The following is a 24,767-nucleotide window of genomic DNA, read 5'->3' on the forward strand; positions in this document are numbered from 1 at the left end:
AGGGAGTCGGTTATGTGCCCATAGCAGGTTGGTTTGACACTAATATAAGCATTGAATACTAACTATGAACTATGATCAGCCATTGTGATGGATGGATGGATAATATGGCTAAATAGGTAAAATGTATACTTTTCAAGGGAGAATAACATTTGTACAGTTGTTAATACGTTAAGACGATCACTTAAAGGACTAAATATGTAAAGCACTTAGAATAACCACTGTTTATGAAATGTGCTATATAGATAAAACTACCTTGCCTTAAACTTACTGAAAGTTTACTTCATTATATATTATTTTTATGCATTATTTAGTCTTTTGAGAAACATTAATTTGTTTATCACTTTATTGCATTGCATTATATTTGTCTTTGATTATAAAGCCGACTTTAGGACATAACTGTACACCGAATATGACTACAATATTAAAACATAGGGCAAATTTCCCAAGTGATGTGTAAGATGTTGGAGAAGGTCTTATTTCCTTTATTTCTTATTTCTAGTTTGACTGGAATAAATGCAGTTTTAAATATTTTATTATAAAAAATATTATTATTAAAAAATATTAGCCCTGTTAGGATATTTATATATTATAAATATATATAGAAATATAGAAATGATGTTTGAAATATTCAGGAATTTTTCACAGTATTTCCGATTATATTTTTTCTTCTAAAGAAAGTCTTATTTCAGCTAATATTTTATTTCGGCTGGAAAAAAAAAAACAGTTTTTAATATTTTAAAACCCATTTTAGGGTCAATATTATTCGTCCCCTTAAGCAATATTTGTATTGGATTGTCTACAGCAGTGGTTCTCAAACTGTGGTACGTGTACCACTAGTGGTACGCGGAGAAATCACTGAGAAATGAAAGAAAAAATGAATACAATTTTAATCATTTGATGCGTACGATAACACCAATGTGATCAGCATTGGCTGTTTTCTATAATCTACAGTCAAAGCAACATGCTTGGAATGTTTATTTTAATGCATCGCGTCATCAGCTGCTAAAATTCGATTCTATTGGTGCAGAACTAGAGAAAGGTACGTGGTGCTTGCAGAGTAGATATGCGCTAGAGCAGTGGTCCCCAACCCTCAGGCCACAGACTGGCACCGTTCTATAGATCATTAGGTACCGGGCCTCACAAAAAAATCAAGAATTATTTCGATTTATTTATTATCTGAGTTTGAATGATCATTTATTTGTAAAAATCTTTTATTTTGAAAAATTAGCGTATTCTCTTGGTCAATTAAGTGGCAAAATTTAACCCACAGGCTAGAAAAATGAGTAAGAACTGCAGCACAACGCGCTTGCGTATTCCAGGCATACCCAGATGAAAACATCTTAACTTTTCAGAACGCCGCACCGCGAGTCACGTGCCAGGAACTGATTGATCAGCTTCATATTTTGTATGAAATATAATTTCGCTAGGCTTATTATCTCAGACAATAGCCCCTTTCACACATACAGACCTTTCCGGAAAATTACCGGCAATTTTCCGGAAAGGTTGTATGTGTGAACAGGTCCTTTTTGAAAATACCGGTAAATTCGTTCTGGCTGTTTTCCGGAAAGAGAAGTTGTAACATTACCGGCAATTTGCCGGAATGCTGCGCTGTGTGAATGCAGAAGGAAGATTGCCGTAATAAGCGCGTGCACGTCTAGAACGTGCTGACGTGAGACGTCTGCTTTAGCCAATCACAACAGTCAGACGCATTCACGTCCGCGCTGTTTATGAGAATAAAAGCCTTTGAATATTTTTCCAGACACATTTAGCTGCTAGAAGTTAGTCAGATCACGTTTATATGTTCTTCTTAATGCCAACTGTGTAAATAATCATCGATGAGATGCTTATGATAAGCCGTTGTTTGTTTACCTTCAAGCTTTGCGTGTGCCTGTGAAACAGCCTTTGAGCGCCTGCACACGCACATATTATGAACATCTCGACATGCGAAAGTGATCCTGCGAAAGTTGTTCACAATATTGATCATCCACAGAGTTTGTAATTTAGTCAAATGTTTACAAACACAAGCGCAGCCGTTTAAAGCTCATTTGTGGTGAATGATGTCAGAATTTACCGGTATTTTGGAATGGATGTGTGAATGCTCTTTTCCGGAAAAATTCCGTAACGTCCTCGCCTGTGTGAACAGCGCTTTTTTCAATATACCGGTAAAGTCGTTCCGGAAATTTTCCAGATATTTACCGGTATCACTGTGTGAAAGGGGCTAATCACTGAACGCCCAAACACTTTTCTCCATAAAAAAAAATGTATCACAGTGGAGCAATGTTTTGTAAGCTTGACATCCTCTGAGAAAAACGGGTTCCCTACCAATCTACATTTAAGCTAATGTTTAGATTTCAAAAAGTTTTACAAATATGTCATATGCACATGCAACAAATATTTAAAAATTGTATAAATATTAACATGACTCTGCCTCGTTTTTGAACGGTGCAGTGCTGTAGCTGCTTAATTTGGCCAACTACAATACTTTATTTCAATACCGGTCATTACGGTGGTACTTGGAGAGACAATTGTTTTCTGAGGTGGTACTTGGTAAAAAGAGTTTGAGATCCACTGGTCTCCAGAATAAACCACTGATATACAATGACTTGCCTAATTAACCTAGTTAATCCTTTAAATGTCACTTTAAGCTGAATACTAGCATCTTGTGGGATATCCAGTCTAATATTATGTGCTGTCATCATAGCAAAGAGAAAATAAATCAGTTATTAGAGATGAGTTATTAACACTATTATGATTAGAAATGTTGAACAAAATCTTATTTTAATTTAAACAAATTGAGGAAATAAATATACATAATAATTCTGACACTAACTGTACAGAGTAAAATACATAGTATGCAATATAGATACAACATTAAATTCTGCCTTTTATATAACAACGTTTTGTGTTGTCAGGCGTCCCTGGGATGTATAATCAGGGTGTGGTGCCCATGGGGATGCCAGCCGCTCCTCCAGTGGCGTCTCAGAGTGCCCCATGCAGCGAAGAAGACCTGAAAGCCCTTCAGGACATGTTCCCCAACCTGGACAAAGAGGTGATCCGCACGGTTTTAGAGGCGCAGCAGGGAAATAAAGATGCTGCCATAAACTCCCTGCTGCAGATGGCGGAGGAGCTTTAACCGCACCGCCGCCGCTCCACATCAGACTTTATACCAAAAACACCCCTGTAAATATGCACACCTAAATCTGGCAACCCTTACAAGTAGCAAGAAAATTTTACTGTAACTGTCTTTTATTAAATCAGCATTTAGACCGAACGTTTCCGGATGGTCACAGAGAATGTAGGAGGATTTTTGGCTTGTCATTTACAGTATGTCCTCCGGGGGCAGTAAACCATATCTGTATTGTAGTGTTCCCACGTCTTAAAGATGTTTGATATATATTACGCTTTGATCTGTATGAATTTAGTTACATAAATGTACATGGATATAATTTATTTTCAAGATTATTAAAGAGATATCGGAGTATGTCGGAATTAGTGTCATTATTTTGGGGGGGGGGGGGGGGGTATGTGCTCCACTATGATGACTCTACTAGCACATGCTAACTATTAAGCCATAGTAATTGATTTGAACCAGTAATCTAGAGTTAATCAAAAGATGATAGTAAATTGTAAGATTGCAGTAAATGAGACATAATAATAAAAATAATAACAACTCCTTACATTTATATAGCGCCTGTCAGAATCGGCAGGCTAGCGCAGAAGCTCCATTAAATATACTGGGGTAAATTAAGTGTTCATATTTTAAAGATATTACCGGGAAATTGTAATTTAATGCAGAGCTTCTTGTACAATCTGAGACCCACTCTATATCAGAAATCAGTGGAGATCGCTGATTTTTAAAGAAAACAGACCTTAAACACACCAATTTTGTAATGGCATACAGTTCACCAGAAGCTCTTGACCCAGGTTACTGACAAATTAAAAGTCCTTCCACATATACCCCATTGGGGATACACACATTGCAAAATCAATGCTCAAATGACATATTGTGCAGCCCTACAGACCTAGTGTGCATACATTATATACCACTGTAATTTTCCACAAAAATTCAGTTTGCATTAGTTTATTAAGAGCTACAAGAAACAAAAGAGCTGTCATTCTCATGACACCATAAAGATAATTATCTCAAACAGTTCAAAATGTACAGGTTTATACTATAAGATGCATTTCTAGAGTACAGGGTTTGAAGTTCACTTCCTCCTCCGGCGTCTCCTCATGTTAGTGGACTGATCAGGGCAGTTGGACGCCTTGCAGCCACAAGACTCGATGTAAATGTAGGAGAAGCTGATGTTTGACCCATCTGGGCAGTTCAGAGTCACTTCCTTTGTGCTGGTGGTTGTTTCTTGACAGCAAGAGCATGAGTGGACGAGAGCGTTGGCTTCTGCTGAGTATCTGTTTCAACACAATGATGAAGAGAAAAGTCAGTGTTCGTGAGCAGTGCGGTATGATTGGCTCTCGAAGAACCAAAGACCAAATTATTACATTTATTATTTATTATTTTCAAATAATGCCTCATTTATATTGTCTTTTTTAGCTAAATAGTTATATATAGTTATTTTAACTATAGGGTGGCTATTTATATGGATACAGCTTAATACAATGGGAATGGTTGGTGATGTTAACGTCCTGTTTGGGGCACATTAGTATATGTGAGGGGGCAAACTTTTTAAGATGGGTGGTGACCATGGTGGCCATTTTGAAGTCGGCCATCTTGGATTCAACTTTTGTTTTTTTCAATAGGAAGAAGAGGGTCATGTGACACATCAAACTTATTGGGAATTTCACAAGAAAAACAATGGTGTGCTTGGTTTTAAGATGCAGCACCTGAAACTACGGATACTGGAAGCCTGTGCTGGCATTTCTCCTGCGGTGTTGCTGTCAGTGTGTGAAGAGTGGGAGAAGAGGGTTGCATTGACAATCCAACACAATGGGCAGCACATTGAACACATTTTATAAGTGGTCAGAAACTTGTAAATAACTCATGAAAGAATAGAGTTACATTAAAATCAAGCACACCATTGCTTTTCTTGTGAAATTTCCAATAAGTTTGATGTGTCACATGACCCTCTTCCAATTGAAAAAACAAAGTTGGATCCAAGATGGCCGACTTTAAAATGGCCACCATGGTCACCACCCATCTTGAAAAGCTTGCCCCCTCACATATACTAATGTGCCACAAACAGGACGTTAATATCACCAACCATTCCCATTTTATTAGGGTGTATCCATATAAATGGCCACCTTGTAGTTAATAAAGCTTAAAATGCAGTTTAAAGGTTTAATAAGGTTAATTAGGCAAGTCATTGGACAACACTGGTTTGTTCTGTAGCTAATTTCTTAAGGGGCCTTATAATATAGACCACAGCTGTTCTTATTGTTATTCCAGCCAAAAAAAAAACAAAAACAAAAAAAAAAACAAGACTTTCTCCAGAGGGAAAATACAATAGGAAATACTGGGAAAATCTGTCAAACATCTCTTGGGAAATATTTAATGAAACTACATAAAAGTTCACAGGAAGGCTGTTAATGTTGTCTTCGAATGTATGTGACCCTGAACCACAAAACCAATCACAAGTGTGAATCTGTGAGGCGTATACATCATCTGAAACTGAATGAATAAGCTGTCCATTGATGAATGGTTTGTTAGGAATGAAAAATATCTGGCCGAGATACAACTGATTACAAATCTGGAATCAAAATATGATGAAAATTGCCTTCAAAGTTGGCCAAACTAATTTCTAAGCCAGGGGTGTCCACACTCGGTCCTGGAGGGCCGGTGTTCTGGAGAGTTTAGCTCCAACCCTAATCAAACACACCTGAACAAGCTAATCAAGCTCTTACTAGGTATACTAGAAACTTCCAGGCAGGTGTGTTGAAGCAAGTTGGAGTTAAACTCATCAGGACACCGGCCCTCCAGGACTGACTTTGGACTCCCCTGTTTTAAGCCATGCATGTTATTCATTCATTCATTTATTCGTTTTCCTTCGGCTTAGTCCCTTTATTCTTCTGGGGTCGCCACAGTGGATTGAACCGCCAATTATTCCAGCATATGTTTTACACAGTGGATGCCCTTCAGCTGCAACCCATACACTCTTACATTCACACACACATACACTACGGCCAGTTTAGTTCATCAATTCCCCTATGGCGCATGTGTTTGGACTTTTGAGGGAAACTAGGGGAGCACCTGGAGGAATCCCACGCCAACATTGGGAGAACATGCAAACTCCACACAGAAATGCCAACTGGCCCAACCGGGACTCGAACCAGCGACCTTCTTGCTGTCAGGGCACAGTGCTAACCACTGAGCCACCGTGTTTTTAACCCCATTGTCGGCGAATACTCAAACACACTTGCAGCCAATCAGCAGCAAGGGGCGTGTCTAGTAACTGTAGCTGAGATATTAAAAAGGGGCGGGTCCTCTTGGTTTATGGGCGTGTTTGTTTTGGTGCTTTCAAAAAACAAGATAGTTCGGCACAAATTGATTAGTGCACCTTTTTGGATAAACTTATGGTGGTAAATTTACAAAATAAATTTATAGAACATGATTTATACTTTTTTTTAAAAAAATGATTTTGGTATAAAATAAAAACTACAATTTTAACACACAATGTGTTGTTGGCTATTACCAAAGAGCTTAGAGTGACCAAGAGGAGACATTCAATAGAACGTTCCACTGCAACAGCAGCGTCCAGCAACAGCCCCAGATTCCTCCATTTTGGAGTGAAAGTGATCGGCTGTCCATTGGATCTTATTGTTGTCGCGAGCAGCTGCTTTGTTTTTTATTTATTTATTTAAAAAGTGCATTAAAGCTGACTTACAACCTGTAAGATAATAATACAACCCTTACTATCACAATCATCAGCACTTTTAATAGTTTCTTTTACAGACTTATATGCTGCTGTTCTGTTGGAGTTTTCATTCCAAAATGGCTGCCGCGCCCTCTAGTGGCTGTTTCCCAAATTGCACTAGAGTGTCGCCTCTTGGTGATTTTATGCTCTTTGCTATTACAACAAATAAACTTGTACAATTTAAGACTGGTTTTGTGCTCCAGGGCCACACATATTTAGAAAAAAATGTTTTTTTTTCCAGATTTTGATACTCACATTGATGAGGTTCCACACAACCCTGAGCAAGAGGTTATTTCCACAGGTGTGCTGCTTTTACAGCCTTTGCTGACCAAGAAGGTGCTGTTTTTCTGGACTGTACATTTGTTTTCCAGTGTACCTATGAGAAATAAAGAGCATTAGGTGTTACACAATGTCATATTTCTGAATATTATAAATAGTGCTGTTCCCTCTTGTTGTCTATGGCTCTGTGTAGTATTAATGTGCATTTCTGTCAATCTGATCACAAGAAGACGACACTGAATAAATGTTTTGAGCTTTTCCTCTTGAAATGAGAACACATTAGACTTTGGTTTTAGTTGTATATGTAATTAAATGACACATATTGTGTGAAAATGCACTGAAACTTGGTATTTGTAATCATACTTTACTTTCTTTACACCAAAAGACAGATTATGACTAAAACTGAAGTTGTCTTTGACATGTAGTACATTTGTAAGCTGAATAACATAGACTTCAGTCATTTAAAAGTGATGGAAAGCATGACAAAATAGGAGTCTTAATGAAGTCCCAACACAAGGCCTGCTGCTAAAAAGGGATACAGCTGCAGCCAGAAGTTAATGAGAATACCCATTAATTATTCTATTCATGTCTACCCCCACCCCAACCCTTCACACTAATGTAAAAACATTAAATATTGTTGTACAGTGTCACAAAAATAATGCTATTGATGTATCTGCAGCTGAATCCCATCTAGACTTCACCCAACAGAAATTGGAGCCATGTTTATACCCGATAGAAATGCTAATGAATCTCCACTCATTACTTGTGATCAGACCGCTGAAAGCATCTTAATACCAAGTGAAAGCAGAACCAAATTGTTTCAGATGCATCTTGAGATTCAAACGGCAAACTCATGTGCTTTCTAACTTGTTTAACCCATGCGACTGTAATGCAAACTGAATCTATTGTATACTTCAGTGTAATTAGTTCTATAATAAATAGTCCAATTGTTTTAATTGATACTCACAAGTAGGGCAGCAGCCGTCAGCATCTAATGTCTCGGTTCCCTGTTTAAAATGAAAAGACATTAACCTTTGGCCAGACCTGACTTAATCATCAACCAAATAATCTCAATCCACTTACAGGGATGCAATCTTCAGGATTGAACGCAGGACACACTGTCTTAATTTCGACCGGCATTGACACCCCATTGTTTCGTTCACACCTGTATGTCAGGCATTTGTCATCTGGCTGCCATGTTTGGTTAACCTGTTAATGGAGAAATATAGAGATTCTCAGTATAGTTAAAAGGGTCAGTTTCATGTTATAAAATACACGTCACACTTGTCAAAATGCTTGAATAAACGTAAAGTGAGACCTCACCGGAATGTTGACTGTAATGTTGTCATGCACGACAACACATTCGGTGCTCACACACTCTCCACAGCACTGACCGGGAAGTTTCCTGTACTCGTGAGTCTACAGGAAAAAAGGAAAATTAGATGATATGGCGTGGGGATTGATGCATAAGAGGGACATGGCATTACGTCAAGCGCATTCGAAAAGCTGGATGTCATTTCAATTTATTAAAAACAACAGAATTTATATACAAACTGAACACAGTCGTGTTATTTCTGGAGTATCACGACGTTTTATAACTGTTCAGACAATGAAAGTTACAGAAATTTGTTCTTTTTTTCCAAATCATGCATTTTTAGGAATTTTAACAGTAGATGGCGCTCTAGGCTATGGTTAACAGCTAATGGCGCTTTAGGCTAGATCTTTACAGTAGATGGAGCTCTAGCCTAGAGTTTAACAGTAGATGGCGCTCTAGGCTATGGTTAACAGCTGATGGCACTTTAGGCTAGATCTTTACAGTAGATGGAGCTCTAGCCTAGAGTTTAACAGTAGATGGCGCTCTAGGCTATGATTAACAGCTGATGGCACTTTAGGCTAGATCTTTACAGTAGATGGAGCTCTAGGCTAGAGTCTAACAGTAGATGGCGCTCTAGGCTATGGTTAACAGCTGATGGCGCTTTAGGCTAGATCTTAACAGTAGATGGAGCTCTAGCCTAGAGTTTAACAGTAGATGGCGCTCTAGGCTATGGTTAACAGCTGATGGCGCTTTAGGCTAGATCTTAACAGTAGATGGAGCTCTAGCCTAGAGTTTAACAGTAGATGGTGCTCTAGGCTATGGTTAACAGCTGATGGCACTTTAGGCTAGTTTTTAACAGTAGATGGAGCTCTAGCCTAGAGTTTAACAGTAGATGGCGCTCTAGGCTATGGTTAACAGCTAATGGCGCTTTAGGCTAGATCTTTACAGTAGATGGAGCTCTAGGCTAGAGTTTAACAGTAGATGGCGCTCTAGGCTATGATTAACAGCTGATGGCACTTTAGGCTAGATCTTTACAGTAGATGGAGCTCTAGCCTAGAGTTTAACAGTAGATGGCGCTCTAGGCTATGGTTAACAGCTGATGGCACTTTAGGCTAGATCTTTACAGTAGATGGAGCTCTAGCCTAGAGTTTAACAGTAGATGGCGCTCTAGGCTATGATTAACAGCTGATGGCACTTTAGGCTAGATCTTTACAGTAGATGGAGCTCTAGCCTAGAGTTTAACAGTAGATGGCGCTCTAGGCTATGGTTAACAGCTGATGGCACTTTAGGCTAGATCTTTACAGTAGATGGAGCTCTAGCCTAGAGTTTAACAGTAGATGGCGCTCTAGGCTATGATTAACAGCTGATGGCACTTTAGGCTAGATCTTTACAGTAGATGGAGCTCTAGCCTAGAGTTTAACAGTAGATGGCGCTCTAGGCTATGGTTAACAGCTGATGGCACTTTAGGCTAGATCTTTACAGTAGATGGAGCTCTAGGCTAGAGTTTAACAGTAGATGGCGCTCTAGGCTATGATTAACAGCTGATGGCACTTTAGGCTAGATCTTTACAGTAGATGGAGCTCTAGCCTAGAGTTTAACAGTAGATGGCGCTCTAGGCTATGGTTAACAGCTGATGGCACTTTAGGCTAGATCTTTACAGTAGATGGAGCTCTAGCCTAGAGTTTAACAGTAGATGGCGCTCTAGGCTATGATTAACAGCTGATGGCACTTTAGGCTAGATCTTTACAGTAGATGGAGCTCTAGGCTAGAGTTTAACAGTAGATGGCGCTCTAGGCTATGGTTAACAGCTGATGGCGCTTTAGGCTAGATCTTAACAGTAGATGGAGCTCTAGCCTAGAGTTTAACAGTAGATGGCGCTCTAGGCTATGGTTAACAGCTGATGGCGCTTTAGGCTAGATCTTAACAGTAGATGGAGCTCTAGCCTAGAGTTTAACAGTAGATGGTGCTCTAGGCTATGGTTAACAGCTGATGGCACTTTAGGCTAGTTTTTAACAGTAGATGGAGCTCTAGCCTAGAGTTTAACAGTAGATGGCGCTCTAGGCTATGGTTAACAGCTGATGGCGCTTTAGGCTAGATCTTAACAGTAGATGGAGCTCTAGCCTAGAGTTCAACAGCAGATGGAGCTTTAGGCTAGTTTTTAACAGTAGATTGTAATCTAGGCTAAGGTTAACAGCAGATGGCGCTCTAGGCTAGTTTTTAACAGTAGATGGAGCTCTAGCCTAGAGTTTAACTGTAGATGGCACTCTAGGCTATGGTTAACAGCTGATGGCCCTTTAGGCTAGATCTCAACAGTAGATGGAGCTTTATGCTAGAGTTTAACAGCAGATGGCGCTCTAGGCTAGTTTTAAACAGTAGATGGAGCTCTAGCCTACAGTTTAACAGTAGATGGTGCTCTAGGCTATGGTTAATAGCAGATGGTGCTTTAGGCTAGATCTTAACGGTAGTTGGTGCTCTAGGGTAAAGTTTAACTGCATGGCGCTCTAGGCTAGTGTTAAGCAGCAGACGGTGGTCTTGGCAAGTGTTTAAAAAGATGGCACTTTAGGGTAGAGTTTAACTGCAGATGGCGCTCTAGGCTAGTGTTTAGCATTAGACGGAGCTCTAGGCAAGTGTTTAGCAGGAGATGGCACTTTAGGGTAGAGCTTAACTTCAGATGGCGCTCTAAGGTAGAGTTTAACTGCAGATGGCGCTCTAGGCTAGTGTTTAGCAGGAGACGGTGTTGTTTGGTGTACAAACAGTCGTACTCTGCCTTCATCCAATTTCTTCCAAACACCATTTGAACCTAAAATAGTCTGTTTTGACTGCTCAGAACTTGACACAACACATGTCTGTTGTTCTGTTCATTGCAGGTCATGAAAGTTCAGCTTTTTATTCAGTGAGAACAGTCAGCGAATCAATATTTGACCTAAAGGACACCTTGGTTCAAACAGGTTTGATTATTTTTAAACAGCAGCATTTATAAACCAACAGAACTAGTCTTTCATTCATATCTAAATATCCCATACCTCCTCAGGACAGTACATCATGCAGGCCAATGAATGACACTCTGGAGCAAGAAGATTTGTTTCAGGATCAGTGTCCTGTCCGCACAGACACTGCGTACAGGGATCATCACTTGGTATGTTCGAGCCGGGCTAAATAAAGGGGATAAAGGTGTTTTAGATATTTTCTAAGAAACATATTTCTATTATGAACCAATCCTAACTTGTTGTACCTGATATACTGTGTTATTTTGGACACAGACTTCCATGGGTGCTGTAGACAATAACAAATGAATGAATGCAACGTACAACATCGAAGAACTGCAGTGTTTACTGAGAATAAGTGGATCATATACTCACAGCAAGTATACTCTGGACAGCAGGCATCTGCAGTTATGACTGGGGTAAGTGTGAATCCCGGTTGGCATTGCTGTGGTGGAGTAGGACACAGACTCGAATTGCAAGCTGGAGACAGATAGTTAACATTATTGTTAAGTAATTCCACATTATTTCTTTAGACTTCTTTTTTGGTTCTAGCTTAATAGTGGAGAAATACTGCTTATGAAATTTATTAAATTAATATTACTTAACATGTTATGTGGTATGATCTGTTCTAAAACTTACTGCAATCTTGGATCTCACAGCAGTCGACTGTTGCTACTGTGATAAGCATTTGTCCAGGTTTATCGCAGGTAATAGGTGGTGAAACAGGACAGTTTACAGGCCGGCAAATGACCGTCAGTGTTTGGCTGTCACACTCACACTTTTGACATTCACTCCACCAAGCCTCATTGGGCTGCAAAACCAATAAATCTTGTCAGGTTATTTAAAAATAATCATAATTTGACCAAATAACAAATGGCAAGAAGTGAACCCAATCAGTTTCAGATCAAATAATCACATGCCTTCACAAATGAGTGTGTAGTTTTATCATTCCACTTGTGGCCAAATGCAGGCTATAGGTACAATGCATTTAGATTTTGTTTTCCCATTGACATTTCACATATAAAAAAAACAGATTATTTAAAAATGTACCTGTCTAGGTGGATCAATGGCGTCACACCTAGGCAGAGAGGGTGTAGTTTCTTCAGTGATTGTATTAGTTGTCGAGATTATTGTCTCTGGCTCATTTGTGCCTGCTGTTGATGAACTAGAATACGTGGTTGTTTCGGGAGGAATAGATGGTGAAGGACTGGTTACACAAGATGTTGAAATCTTCACGATATTACAACTTTCATCACAGTATGCAGTGAAGCACCAACCAAAGCCATCGGTAACATTATAAATGATATCACCTGAGAATAAAATTCAGACATTTTCAGTTTCAAGTTATCAAATACTCAAAAGAAAAACAGGAGCAAATAATGTGTTGATACCTGAATGGAAATTTGTCTCATTCACAAAGCAACAAAACTCTGAGGTAGTTGAGAAAAGAGAGGAGTCTGTAGTCACTGGAATGGTGAGAGTGAAAAATGGTAGTGTTTTTGTAATGGGGGCAATTGAGGTCTCCATGGATGTAGAAAAGTAGAAAACATTTGTAGTAACAACTGGTGAAATTGTAGATTTGGTTGTTTCTAATGTTGTTCCTTCTTCTGAAGTAGTTGTGGCTGTAGTTGTCGGCTGGATTGTTTGGCCAGTTGTTACCACCTTCGGTGGCCTGGTGGTGGACAACGTTGTCTCAGAAGTGCTCAGTTCGTTCTCAGTAACTGTCTCAGTTGTTGTTACTACTCCAGTTGTTTCAGTTACTGTAGATGATTTGGATGTTGTGGACAAAATGCTTGGAGCTGATGGCTGCACAGTGGTACTTCCCTCCACAACACTAAAAGTCGTGGATGGGATGGCTGCTGTGGTGGTTGAAAGTGTTGTTTCAGCTTTGATTGGTTTTGTTGTTGAAGATGGACCCTGGGTACTGACCTCAAATTCAGTGGATGATTCAACACTCACTGTTGTGGACACAAGTGTAGTGACTGGTACAGCAGTTGTCTTTGTTAGTGTTGTTGGTTGAGTGGATGTTATGGCTGGTGAGGTTTGTCTCAGAGGGACAGATGTGCTTGATGGTGTTGAAGATTCAGGTGATGTTGCCGTAAGCTCCTCCACGGTTGTTGTGGCAGTAGTTGTCGGCTGGATTGTCTGCCCAGTTGTTACCACCTTTGGTGGCCTGGTGGTGGACAACGTTGTCTCAGAAGTGCTTAGTTCGTTCTCAGTAACTGTCTCAGTTGTTGTTACTACTCCAGTTGTTTCAGTTACTGTAGATGATTTGGATGTTGTGGACAAAATGCTTGGAGCTGATGTTTCTGTGGGTTGTTGGACAGTACTGCTTCCCTCTACAAGGACAGTGGTGGATGGAGTCTCTGCTGTGGTGGTTGAAAGTGTTGTTTCAGCTTTGATTGGTTTTGTTGTTGAAGATGGACCCTGGGTGCTGACCTCAAATTCAGTGGATGATTCAACAGTTACAGTTGTGGACACAAGTGTAGTGACTGGTACAGCAGTTGTCTTTGTTACTGTTGTTGGTTGAGTGGATGTTATGGCTGGTGAGGTTTGTCTCACAGGGAGTGATGTGCTTGATGGTGTTGAAGAATCAGGTGAAGTTGCCGTTAGCTCCTCCACGGTAGTTGTGGCTGTAGTTGTCGGCTGGATTGTCTGCCCAGTTGTTACCACCTTCGGTGGCCTGGTGGTGGACAACGTTGTCTCAGAAGTGCTCAGTTCATTCTCAGTAACTGTCTCAGTTGTTGTTACTACTCCAGTTGTTTCAGTTGCAGTAGACGATTTGGATGTTGTGGACAAAATGCTTGGAGCTGATGGCTGCACAGTGGTACTTCCCTCCACAACACTGAAAGTCGTGGATGGGATGGCTGCTGTGGTGGTTGAAAGTGTTGTTTCAGCTTTGATTGGTTTTGTTGTTGAAGATGGACCCTGGGTGCTGACCTCAAATTCAGTGGATGATTCAACAGTTACAGTTGTGGACACTAGTGTAGTGACTGGTACAGCAGTTGTCTTTGTTAGTGTTGTTGGTTGAGTGGATGTTATGGCTGGTGAGGTTTGTCTCAGAGGGACAGATGTGCTTGATGGTGTTGAAGATTCAGGTGAAGTTGCCGTAAGCTCCTCCACGGTAGTTGTGGCAGTAGTTGTCGGCTGGATTGTCTGCCCAGTTGTTACCACCTTTGGTGGCCTGGTGGTGGACAACGTTGTCTCAGAAGTGCTCAGTTCATTCTCAGTAACTGTCTCAGTTGTTGTTACTACTCCAGTTGTTTCAGTTGAAGTAGATGATTTGGATGTTGTGGACAAAATGCTTGGAGCTGATGTTTCTGTGGGATGTTGGACAGTACTGCTTCCCTCTACAAGGACAGTGGTGGATGGAGTCTCTGCTGTGGTGGTTGAAAGTGTTGTTTCTGCTTTGATTGGTTTTGTTGTTGAAGATGGACCCTGGGTGCTGACCTCAAATTCAGTGGATGATTCAACAGTTACAGTTGTGGACACAAGTGTAGTGACTGGTACAGCAGTTGTCTTTGTTACTGTTGTTGGTTGAGTGGATGTTATGGCTGGTGAGGTTTGTCTCACAGGGAGTGATGTGCTTGATGGTGTTGAAGATTCAGGTGAAGTTGCCGTTAGCTCCTCCACGGTAGTTGTGGCAGTAGTTGTCGGCTGGATTGTTTGGCCAGTTGTTACCACCTTCGGTGGCCTGGTGGTGGACAACGTTGTCTCAGAAGTGCTCAGTTCGTTCTCAGTAACTGTCTCAGTCGTTGTTACGACTCCAGTTGTTTCAGTTACTGTAGATGATTTGGATGTTGTGGACAAAATGCTTGGAGCTGATGGCTGCACAGTGGTACTTCCCTCCACAACACTGAAAGTAGTGGATGGGATGGCTGCTGTGGTGGTTGAAAGTGTTGTTTCAGCTTTGATTGGTTTTGTTGTTGAAGATGGACCCTGGGTACTGACCTCAAATTCAGTGGATGATTCAACACTCACTGTTGTGGACACAAGTGTAGTGACTGGTACAGCAGTCGTCTTTGTTAGTGTTGTTGGTTGAGTGGATGTTATGGCTGGTGAGGTTTGTCTCAGAGGGACAGATGTGCTTGATGGTGTTGAAGATTCAGGTGATGTTGCCGTAAGCTCCTCCACGGTTGTTGTGGCAGTAGTTGTCGGCTGGATTGTCTGCCCAGTTGTTACCACCTTCGGTGGCCTGGTGGTGGACAACGTTGTCTCAGAAGTGCTCAGTTCGTTCTCAGTAACTGTCTCAGTTGTTGTTACTACTCCAATAGTTTCAGTTACTGTAGATGATTTGGATGTTGTTGACAAAATGCTTGGAGCTGATGTTTCTGTGGGTTGTTGGACAGTACTGCTTCCCTCTACAAGGACAGTGGTGGATGGGGTCTCTGCGGTGGTGGTTGAAAGTGTTGTTTCAGCTTTGATTGGTTTTGTTGTTGAAGATGGACTCTGGGTGCTGACCTCAAATTCAGTGGATGATTCAACACTCACTGTTGTGGACACAAGTGTAGTGACTGGTACAGCAGTTGTCTTTGTTAGTGTTGTTGGTTGAGTGGATGTTATGGCTGGTGAGGTTTGTCTCAGAGGGACAGATGTGCTTGATGGTGTTGAAGATTCAGGTGAAGTTGCCGTTAGCTCCCCCACGGTTGTTGTGGCAGTAGTTGTCGGCTGGATTGTTTGGCCAGTTGTTACCACCTTTGGTGGCCTGGTGGTGGACAACGTTGTCTCAGAAGTGCTCAGTTCATTCTCAGTAACTGTCTCAGTTGTTGTTACTACTCCAGTTGTTTCAGTTGAAGTAGATGATTTGGATGTTGTGGACAAAATGCTTGGAGCTGATGTTTCTGTGGGATGTTGGACAGTACTGCTTCCCTCTACAAGGACAGTGGTGGATGGAGTCTCTGCTGTGGTGGTTGAAAGTGTTGTTTCTGCTTTGATTGGTTTTGTTGTTGAAGATGGACCCTGGGTGCTGACTTCAAATTCAGTGGATGATTCAACAGTTACAGTTGTGGACACAAGTGTAGTGACTGGTACAGCAGTTGTCTTTGTTACTGTTGTTGGTTGAGTGGATGTTATGGCTGGTGAGGTTTGTCTCACAGGGAGTGATGTGCTTGATGGTGTTGAAGATTCAGGTGAAGTTGCCGTTAGCTCCTCCACGGTAGTTGTGGCTGTAGTTGTCGGCTGGATTGTTTGGCCAGTTGTTACCACCTTCGGTGGCCTGGAGGTGGACAACGTTGTCTCAGAAGTGCTCAGTTCATTCTCAGTAACTGTCTCAGTTGTTGTTACTACTCCAGTTGTTTCAGTTACTGTAGATGATTTGGATGTTGTGGACAAAATGCTTGGAGCTGATGTTTCTGTGGGTTTTTGGACAGTACTGCTTCCCTCTACAAGGACAGTGGTGGATGGAGTCTCTGCCGTGGTGGTTGAAAGTGTTGTTTCAGCTTTGATTGGTTTTGTTGTTGAAGATGGACTCTGGGTGCTGACCTCAAATTCAGTGGATGATTCAACACTCACTGTTGTGGACACAAGTGTAGTGACTGGTACAGCAGTTGTCTTTGTTAGTGTTGTTGGTTGAGTGGATGTTATGGCTGGTGAGGTTTGTCTCAGAGGGACAGATGTGCTTGATGGTGTTGAAGATTCAGGTGAAGTTGCCGTTAGCTCCTCCACGGTTGTTGTGGCTGTAGTTGTCGGCTGGATTGTTTGGCTAGTTGTTACCACCTTTGGTGGCCTGGTGGTGGACAACGTTGTCTCAGAAGTGCTCAGTTCGTTCTCAGTAACTGTCTCAGTTGTTGTTACTACTCCAGTTGTTTCAGTTACTGTAGATGATTTGGATGTTGTGGACAAAATGCTTGGAGCTGATGTGTCTGTGGGTTGTTGGACAGTACTGCTTCCCTCTAAGAGGACAGTGGTGGATGGAGTCTCTGCTGTGGTGGTTGAAAGTGTTGTTTCAGCTTTGATTGGTTTTGTTGTTGAAGATGGACTCTGGGTGCTGACCTCAAATTCAGTGGATGATTCAACACTCACTGTTGTGGACACAAGTGTAGTGACTGGTACAGCAGTCGTCTTTGTTACTGTTGTTGGTTGAGTGGATGTTATGGTTGGTGAGGTTTGTTTCAGAGGGACAGATGTGCTTGATGGTGTTGAAGATTCAGGTGAAGTTGCCGTAAGCTCCTCCACGGTAGTTGTGGCAGTAGTTGTCGGCTGGATTGTCTGCCCAGTTGTTACCACCTTTGGTGGCCTGGTGGTGGACATTGTTGTCTCAGAAGTGCTCAGTTCATTCTCAGTAACTGTCTCAGTTGTTGTTACTACTCCAGTTGTTTCAGTTGAAGTAGATGATTTGGATGTTGTGGACAAAATGCTTGGAGCTGATGTTTCTGTGGGATGTTGGACAGTACTGCTTCCCTCTACAAGGACAGTGGTGGATGGAGTCTCTGCTGTGGTGGTTGAAAGTGTTGTTTCAGCTTTGATTGGTTTTGTTGTTGAAGATGGACCCTGGGTGCTGACCTCAAATTCAGTGGATGATTCAACAGTTACAGTTGTGGACACAAGTGTAGTGACTGGTACAGCAGTTGTCTTTGTTAGTGTTGTTGGTTGAGTGGATGTTATGGCTGGTGAGGTTTGTCTCACAGGGAGTGATGTGCTTGATGGTGTTGAAGATTCAGGTGAAGTTGCCATTAGCTCCTCCACGGTAGTTGTGGCAGTAGTTGTCGGCTGGATTGTTTGGCCAGTTGTTACCACCTTCGGTGGCCTGGAGGTGGACAACGTTGTCTCAGAAGTGCTCAGTTCGTTCTCAGTAACTGTCTCAGTCGTTGTTACGACTCCAGTTGTTTCAGTTACTGTAGATGATTTGGATGTTGTGGACAAAATGCTTGGAGCTGATGGCTGCACAGTGGTACTTCCCTCCACAACACTGAAAGTAGTGGATGGGATAGCTGCTGTGGTGGTTGAAAGTGTTGTTTCAGCTTTGATTGGTTTTGTTGTTGAAGATGGACCCTGGGTACTGACCTCAAATTCAGTGGATGATTCAACACTCACTGTTGTGGACACAAGTGTAGTGACTGGTACAGCAGTTGTCTTTGTTAGTGTTGTTGGTTGAGTGGATGTTATGGCTGGTGAGGTTTGTCTCAGAGGGACAGATGTGCTTGATGGTGTTGAAGATTCAGGTGAAGTTGCCGTAAGCTCCTCCACGGTAGTTGTGGCAGTAGTTGTCGGCTGGATTGTCTGCCCAGTTGTTACCACCTTTGGTGGCCTGGTGGTGGACATTGTTGTCTCAGAAGTGCTCAGTTCATTCTCAGTAACTGTCTCAGTTGTTGTTACTACTCCAGTTGTTTCAGTTGAAGTAGATGATTTGGATGTTGTGGACAAAATGCTTGGAGCTGATGTTTCTGTGGGATGTTGGACAGTACTGCTTCCCTCTACAAGGACAGTGGTGGATGGAGTCTCTGCTGTGGTGGTTGAAAGTGTTGTTTCAGCTTTGATTGGTTTTGTTGTTGAAGATGGACTCTGGGTGCTGACCTCTAATTCAGTGGACGATTCAACAGTTACAGTTGTGGAAACAAGTGTAGTGACTGGTACAGCAGTTGTCTTTGTTACTGTTGTTGGTTGAGTGGATGTTATGGCTGGTGAGGTTTGTCTCAGAGGGACAGATGTGCTTGATGGTGTTGAAGATTCCGGTGATGTTGCTGTAAGCTCCTCCACGGTAGTTGTGGCTGTAGTTGTCGGCTGGATTGTTTGGCCAGTTGTTACCACCTGCGGTGGCCTGGTGGTGGACAATGTTGTCTCAGAAGTGCTCAGTTCGTTCTCAGTAACTGTCTCAGTTGTTGTTACTACTCCAGTTGTTTCAGTTACTGTAGATGATTTGGATGTTGTTGACAAAATGCTTGGAGCTGATGTTTCTGTGGGTTGTTGGACAGTACTGCTTCCCTCTACAAGGACAGTGGTGGATGGGGTCTCTGCGGTGGTGGTTGAAAGTGTTGTTTCAGCTTTGATTGGTTTTGTTGTTGAAGATGGACTCTGGGTGCTGACCTCAAATTCAGTGGATGATTCAACACTCACTGTTGTGGACACAAGTGTAGTGACTGGTACAGCAGTCGTCTTTGTTACTGTTGTTGGTTGAGTGGATGTTATGGCTGGTGAGGTTTGTCTCAGAGGGACAGATGTGCTTGATGGTGTTGAAGATTCAGGTGAAGTTGCCGTAAGCTCCTCCACGGTAGTTGTGGCAGTAGTTGTCGGCTGGATTGTCTGCCCAGTTGTTACCACCTTTGGTGGCCTGGTGGTGGACATTGTTGTCTCAGAAGTGCTCAGTTCGTTCTCAGTAACTGTCTCAGTTGTTGTTACTACTCCAGTTGTTTCAGTTGAAGTAGATGATTTGGATGTTGTGGACAAAATGCTTGGAGCTGATGTTTCTGTGGGATGTTGGACAGTACTGCTTCCCTCTACAAGGACAGTGGTGGATGGAGTCTCTGCTGTGGTGGTTGAAAGTGTTGTTTCAGCTTTGATTGGTTTTGTTGTTGAAGATGGACCCTGGGTGCTGACCTCAAATTCAGTGGATGATTCAACAGTTACAGTTGTGGACACAAGTGTAGTGACTGGTACAGCAGTTGTCTTTGTTACTGTTGTTGGTTGAGTGGATGTTATGGCTGGTGAGGTTTGTCTCACAGGGAGTGATGTGCTTGATGGTGTTGAAGATTCAGGTGAAGTTGCCGTTAGCTCCTCCACGGTAGTTGTGGCAGTAGTTGTCGGCTGGATTGTTTGGCCAGTTGTTACCACCTTCGGTGGCCTGGTGGTGGACAACGTTGTCTCAGAAGTGCTCAGTTCGTTCTCAGTAACTGTCTCAGTCGTTGTTACGACTCCAGTTGTTTCAGTTACTGTAGATGATTTGGATGTTGTGGACAAAATGCTTGGAGCTGATGGCTGCACAGTGGTACTTCCCTCCACAACACTGAAAGTAGTGGATGGGATAGCTGCTGTGGTGGTTGAAAGTGTTGTTTCAGCTTTGATTGGTTTTGTTGTTGAAGATGGACCCTGGGTACTGACCTCAAATTCAGTGGATGATTCAACACTCACTGTTGTGGACACAAGTGTAGTGACTGGTACAGCAGTCGTCTTTGTTAGTGTTGTTGGTTGAGTGGATGTTATGGCTGGTGAGGTTTGTCTCAGAGGGACAGATGTGCTTGATGGTGTTGAAGATTCAGGTGATGTTGCCGTAAGCTCCTCCACGGTTGTTGTGGCAGTAGTTGTCGGCTGGATTGTCTGCCCAGTTGTTACCACCTTCGGTGGCCTGGTGGTGGACAACGTTGTCTCAGAAGTGCTCAGTTCGTTCTCAGTAACTGTCTCAGTTGTTGTTACTACTCCAGTTGTTTCAGTTACTGTAGATGATTTGGATGTTGTTGACAAAATGCTTGGAGCTGATGTTTCTGTGGGTTGTTGGACAGTACTGCTTCCCTCTACAAGGACAGTGGTGGATGGGGTCTCTGCGGTGGTGGTTGAAAGTGTTGTTTCAGCTTTGATTGGTTTTGTTGTTGAAGATGGACTCTGGGTGCTGACCTCAAATTCAGTGGACGATTCAACAGTTACTGTTGTGGACACAAGTGTAGTGACTGGTACAGCAGTTGTCTTTGTTAGTGTTGTTGGTTGAGTGGATGTTATGGCTGGTGAGGTTTGTCTCACAGGAACCAATGTGCTTGATGGTGTTGAAGATTCAGGTGAAGTTGGCGTAAGCTCCTCCACGGTTGTTGTGGCTGTAGTTGTCGGCTCGATTGTTTGGCCAGTTGTTACCACCTTCGGTGGCCTGGTGGTGGACAATGTTGTCTCAGAAGTGCTCAGTTCGTTCTCAGTAACTGTCTCAGTTGATGTTACTACTCCAGTTGTTTCAGTTACTGTAGATGATTTGGATGTTGTTGACAAAATGCTTGGAGCTGATGTTTCTGTGGGTTGTTGGACAGTACTGCTTCCCTCTACAAGGACAGTGGTGGATGGAGTCTCTGCTGTGGTGGTTGAAAGTGTTGTTTCAGCTTTGATTGGTTTTGTTGTTGAAGATGGACCCTGGGTGCTGACCTCAAATTCAGTGGATGATTCAACACTCACTGTTGTGGACACAAGTGTAGTGACTGGTACAGCAGTTGTCTTTGTTACTGTTGTTGGTTGAGTGGATGTTATGGCTGGTGAGGTTTGTCTCAGAGGGACAGATGTGCTTGATGGTGTTGAAGATTCAGGTGAAGTTGCCGTAAGCTCCTCCACGGTTGTTGTGGCTGTAGTTGTCGGCTGGATTGTCTGTCCAGTTGTTACCACCTTTGGTGGCCTGGTGGTGGACAACGTTGTCTCAGAAGTGCTCAGTTCATTCTCAGTAACTGTCTCAGTTGTTGTTACTACTCCAGTTGTTTCAGTTGAGGTAGATGATTTGGATGTTGTGGACAAAATGCTTGGAGCTGATGTTTCTGTGGGTTGTTGGACAGTACTGCTTCCCTCTACAAGGACAGTGGTGGATGGAGTCTCTGCTGTGGTGGTTGAAAGTGTTGTTTCAGCTTTGATTGGTTTTGTTGTTGAAGATGGACCCTGGGTGCTGACCTCTAATTCAGTGGAAGATTCAACAGTTACAGTTGTGGACACTAGTGTAGTGACTGGTACAGCAGTTGTCTTTGTTACTGTTGTTGGTTGAGTGGATGTTATGGCTGGTGAGGTTTGTCTCAGAGGGACAGATGTGCTTGATGGTGTTGAAGATTCAGGTGAAGTTGCCGTTAGCTCCTCCACGGTAGTTGTGGCAGTAGTTGTCGGCTGGATTGTCTGCCCAGTTGTTACCACCTTTGGTGGCCTGGTGGTGGACAACGTTGTCTCAGAAGTGCTCAGTTCGTTCTCAGTAACTGTCTCAGTTGTTGTTACTACTCCAGTTGTTTCAGTTACTGTAGATGATTTGGATGTTGTGGACAAAATGCTTGGAGCTGATGTTTCTGTGGGTTGTTGGACAGTACTGCTTCCCTCTACAAGGACAGTGGTGGATGGAGTCTCTGCTGTGGTGGTTGAAAGTGTTGTTTCAGCTTTGATTGGTTTTGTTGTTGAAGATGGACCCTGGGTGCTGACCTCAAATTTAGTGGATGATTCAACACTCACTGTTGTGGACACAAGTGTAGTGACTGGTACAGCAGTTGTCTTTGTTACTGTTGTTGGTTGAGTGGATGTTATGGGTGGTGAGGTTTGTCTCAGAGGAACAGATGTGCTTGATGGTGTTGAAGATTCAGGTGAAGTTGCCGTAAGCTCCTCCACGGTAGTTGTGGCAGTAGTTGTCGGCTGGATTGTCTGCCCAGTTGTTACCACCTTCGGTGGCCTGGTGGTGGACAACGTTTTCTCAGAAGTGCTCAGTTCGTTCTCAGTAACTGTCTCAGTTGTTGTTACTACTCCAGTTGTTTCAGTTGCAGTAGATGATTTGGATGTTGTGGACAAAATGCTTGGAGCTGATGGCTGCACAGTGGTACTTCCCTCCACAACACTGAAAGTAGTGGATGGGATGGCTGCTGTGGTGGTTGAAAGTGTTGTTTCAGCTTTGATTGGTTTTGTTGTTGAAGATGGACTCTGGGTGCTGACCTCAAATTCAGTGGATGATTCAACACTCACTGTTGTGGACACAAGTGTAGTGACTGGTACAGCAGTTGTCTTTGTTAGTGTTGTTGGTTGAGTGGATGTTATGGCTGGTGAGGTTTGTCTCAGAGGGACAGATGTGCTTGATGGTGTTGAAGATTCAGGTGATGTTGCCGTTAGCTCCTCCACGGTAGTTGTGGCAGTAGTTGTCGGCTGGATTGTTTGGCCAGTTGTTACCACCTTCGGTGGCCTGGTGGTGGACAACGTTGTCTCAGAAGTGCTCAGTTCGTTCTCAGTAACTGTCTCAGTTGTTGTTACTACTCCAGTTGTTTCAGTTGAAGTAGATGATTTGGATGTTGTGGACAAAATGCTTGGAGCTGATGTTTCTGTGGGATGTTGGACAGTACTGCTTCCCTCTACAAGGACAGTGGTGGATGGAGTCTCTGCTGTGGTGGTTGAAAGTGTTGTTTCAGCTTTGATTGGTTTTGTTGTTGAAGATGGACCCTGGGTGCTGACCTCAAATTCAGTGGATGATTCAACACTCACTGTTGTGGACACAAGTGTAGTGACTGGTACAGCAGTTGTCTTTGTTAGTGTTGTTGGTTGAGAGGATGTTATGGCTGGTGAGGTTTTTCTCAGAGGGACAGATGTGCTTGATGGTGTTGAAGATTCAGGTGAAGTTGCCGTAAGCTCCTCCACGGTTGTTGTGGCTGTAGTTGTCGGCTGGATTGTCTGTCCAGTTGTTACCACCTTTGGTGGCCTGGTGGTGGACATTGTTGTCTCAGAAGTGCTCAGTTCATTCTCAGTAACTGTCTCAGTTGTTGTTACTACTCCAGTTGTTTCAGTTGAGGTAGATGATTTGGATGTTGTGGACAAAATGCTTGGAGCTGATGTTTCTGTGGGTTGTTGGACAGTACTGCTTCCCTCTACAAGGACAGTGGTGGATGGAGTCTCTGCTGTGGTGGTTGAAAGTGTTGTTTCAGCTTTGATTGGTTTTGTTGTTGAAGATGGACTCTGGGTGCTGACCTCTAATTCAGTGGACGATTCAACAGTTACAGTTGTGGACACTAGTGTAGTGACAGGTACAGCAGTTGTCTTTGTTAGTGTTGTTGGTTGAGTGGATGTTATGGCTGGTGAGGTTTGTCTCAGAGGGACAGATGTGCTTGATGGTGTTGAAGATTCAGGTGATGTTGCTGTAAGCTCCTCCACGGTAGTTGTGGCAGTAGTTGTCGGCTGGATTGTTTGGCCAGTTGTTACCACCTTCGGTGGCCTGGTGGTGGACAACGTTGTCTCCAAAGTGGTCAGTTCATTTTCAGTGGTTTGTTCTTCAGTTGTCTGACGTGTTGACACAGATTGTGATTGGGTGGAAAGCGTTGTCCATGGTTTATCTGTGACTGTAGGAAGTGTTTTTGTAATAGGTGCAATTGAGGTTTCCATGGTTGTTGTTAAGATGTTTGTTGAGGTTTCAGATTCTGATGTTTTCTTCATTGTTGTGGGTAAGGATGTTGATGGCTTTGTTGTTACATATACTTGTTGTTCTGTTGAATGTTTAATTTCTCTAGTAGAGGCAGTTTGAATAACTTCTGCTGTTGTTCCAGTGGTCAGTTGCTCTGGCTTCTTGGTCGTGTATGAAACTTCAGAAGTTGTGGATTCTATGGTCAAGTAAAGTAGAAATTGAATGTAAGTGAATGAACAATTTATGAAATATAAATCATTATTAAACAAGAATTAGATCCAATTTTAATTGAGAAG

The 24,767-nt window shown here is 42.5% G+C and overlaps 2 protein-coding genes across 5 annotated transcripts in view; one reads left to right on the forward strand and one right to left on the reverse strand.

Moving 5' to 3' along the window:
- tollip (toll interacting protein) overlaps positions 1–3,489 on the forward strand; it is a 14,314-nt gene extending 10,825 nt beyond the window's left edge. For 2 of the 4 annotated variants that reach the window (NM_001328590.1, NM_207061.2), the window contains exons 5-6: positions 1–27; positions 2,913–3,489. The exon at positions 1–27 is cut by the window's left edge and continues 64 nt beyond it. In NM_001328590.1, coding sequence (NP_001315519.1) covers positions 1–27; positions 2,913–3,133 — 248 coding nt within the window. In that variant the 3' untranslated portion in view covers positions 3,134–3,489. The remainder of the gene's footprint in view (positions 28–2,912) is intronic. The other 2 variants (XM_073906213.1, XM_073906214.1) reach the window with 1 other exon arrangement.
- Positions 3,490–4,065: 576 nt separating this feature from the next.
- Positions 4,066–24,767, reverse strand: part of LOC100147849 (uncharacterized) — a 38,961-nt gene continuing 18,259 nt past the window's right edge. The window contains exons 24-34 of the mRNA XM_021477626.3: positions 12,839–24,667; positions 12,498–12,757; positions 12,087–12,258; positions 11,823–11,927; positions 11,696–11,736; positions 11,487–11,615; positions 8,472–8,567; positions 8,232–8,357; positions 8,116–8,155; positions 7,125–7,245; positions 4,066–4,410 (exon numbers count right to left, since the gene is read on the reverse strand). Coding sequence (XP_021333301.3) covers positions 4,209–4,410; positions 7,125–7,245; positions 8,116–8,155; positions 8,232–8,357; positions 8,472–8,567; positions 11,487–11,615; positions 11,696–11,736; positions 11,823–11,927; positions 12,087–12,258; positions 12,498–12,757; positions 12,839–24,667 — 13,121 coding nt within the window. The 3' untranslated portion in view covers positions 4,066–4,208. The remainder of the gene's footprint in view (positions 4,411–7,124; positions 7,246–8,115; positions 8,156–8,231; positions 8,358–8,471; positions 8,568–11,486; positions 11,616–11,695; positions 11,737–11,822; positions 11,928–12,086; positions 12,259–12,497; positions 12,758–12,838; positions 24,668–24,767) is intronic.

This window comes from Danio rerio, chromosome 7 (assembly GCF_049306965.1).
Source record: "Danio rerio strain Tuebingen ecotype United States chromosome 7, GRCz12tu, whole genome shotgun sequence".
Classification (NCBI taxonomy): domain Eukaryota; kingdom Metazoa; phylum Chordata; class Actinopteri; order Cypriniformes; family Danionidae; genus Danio; species Danio rerio.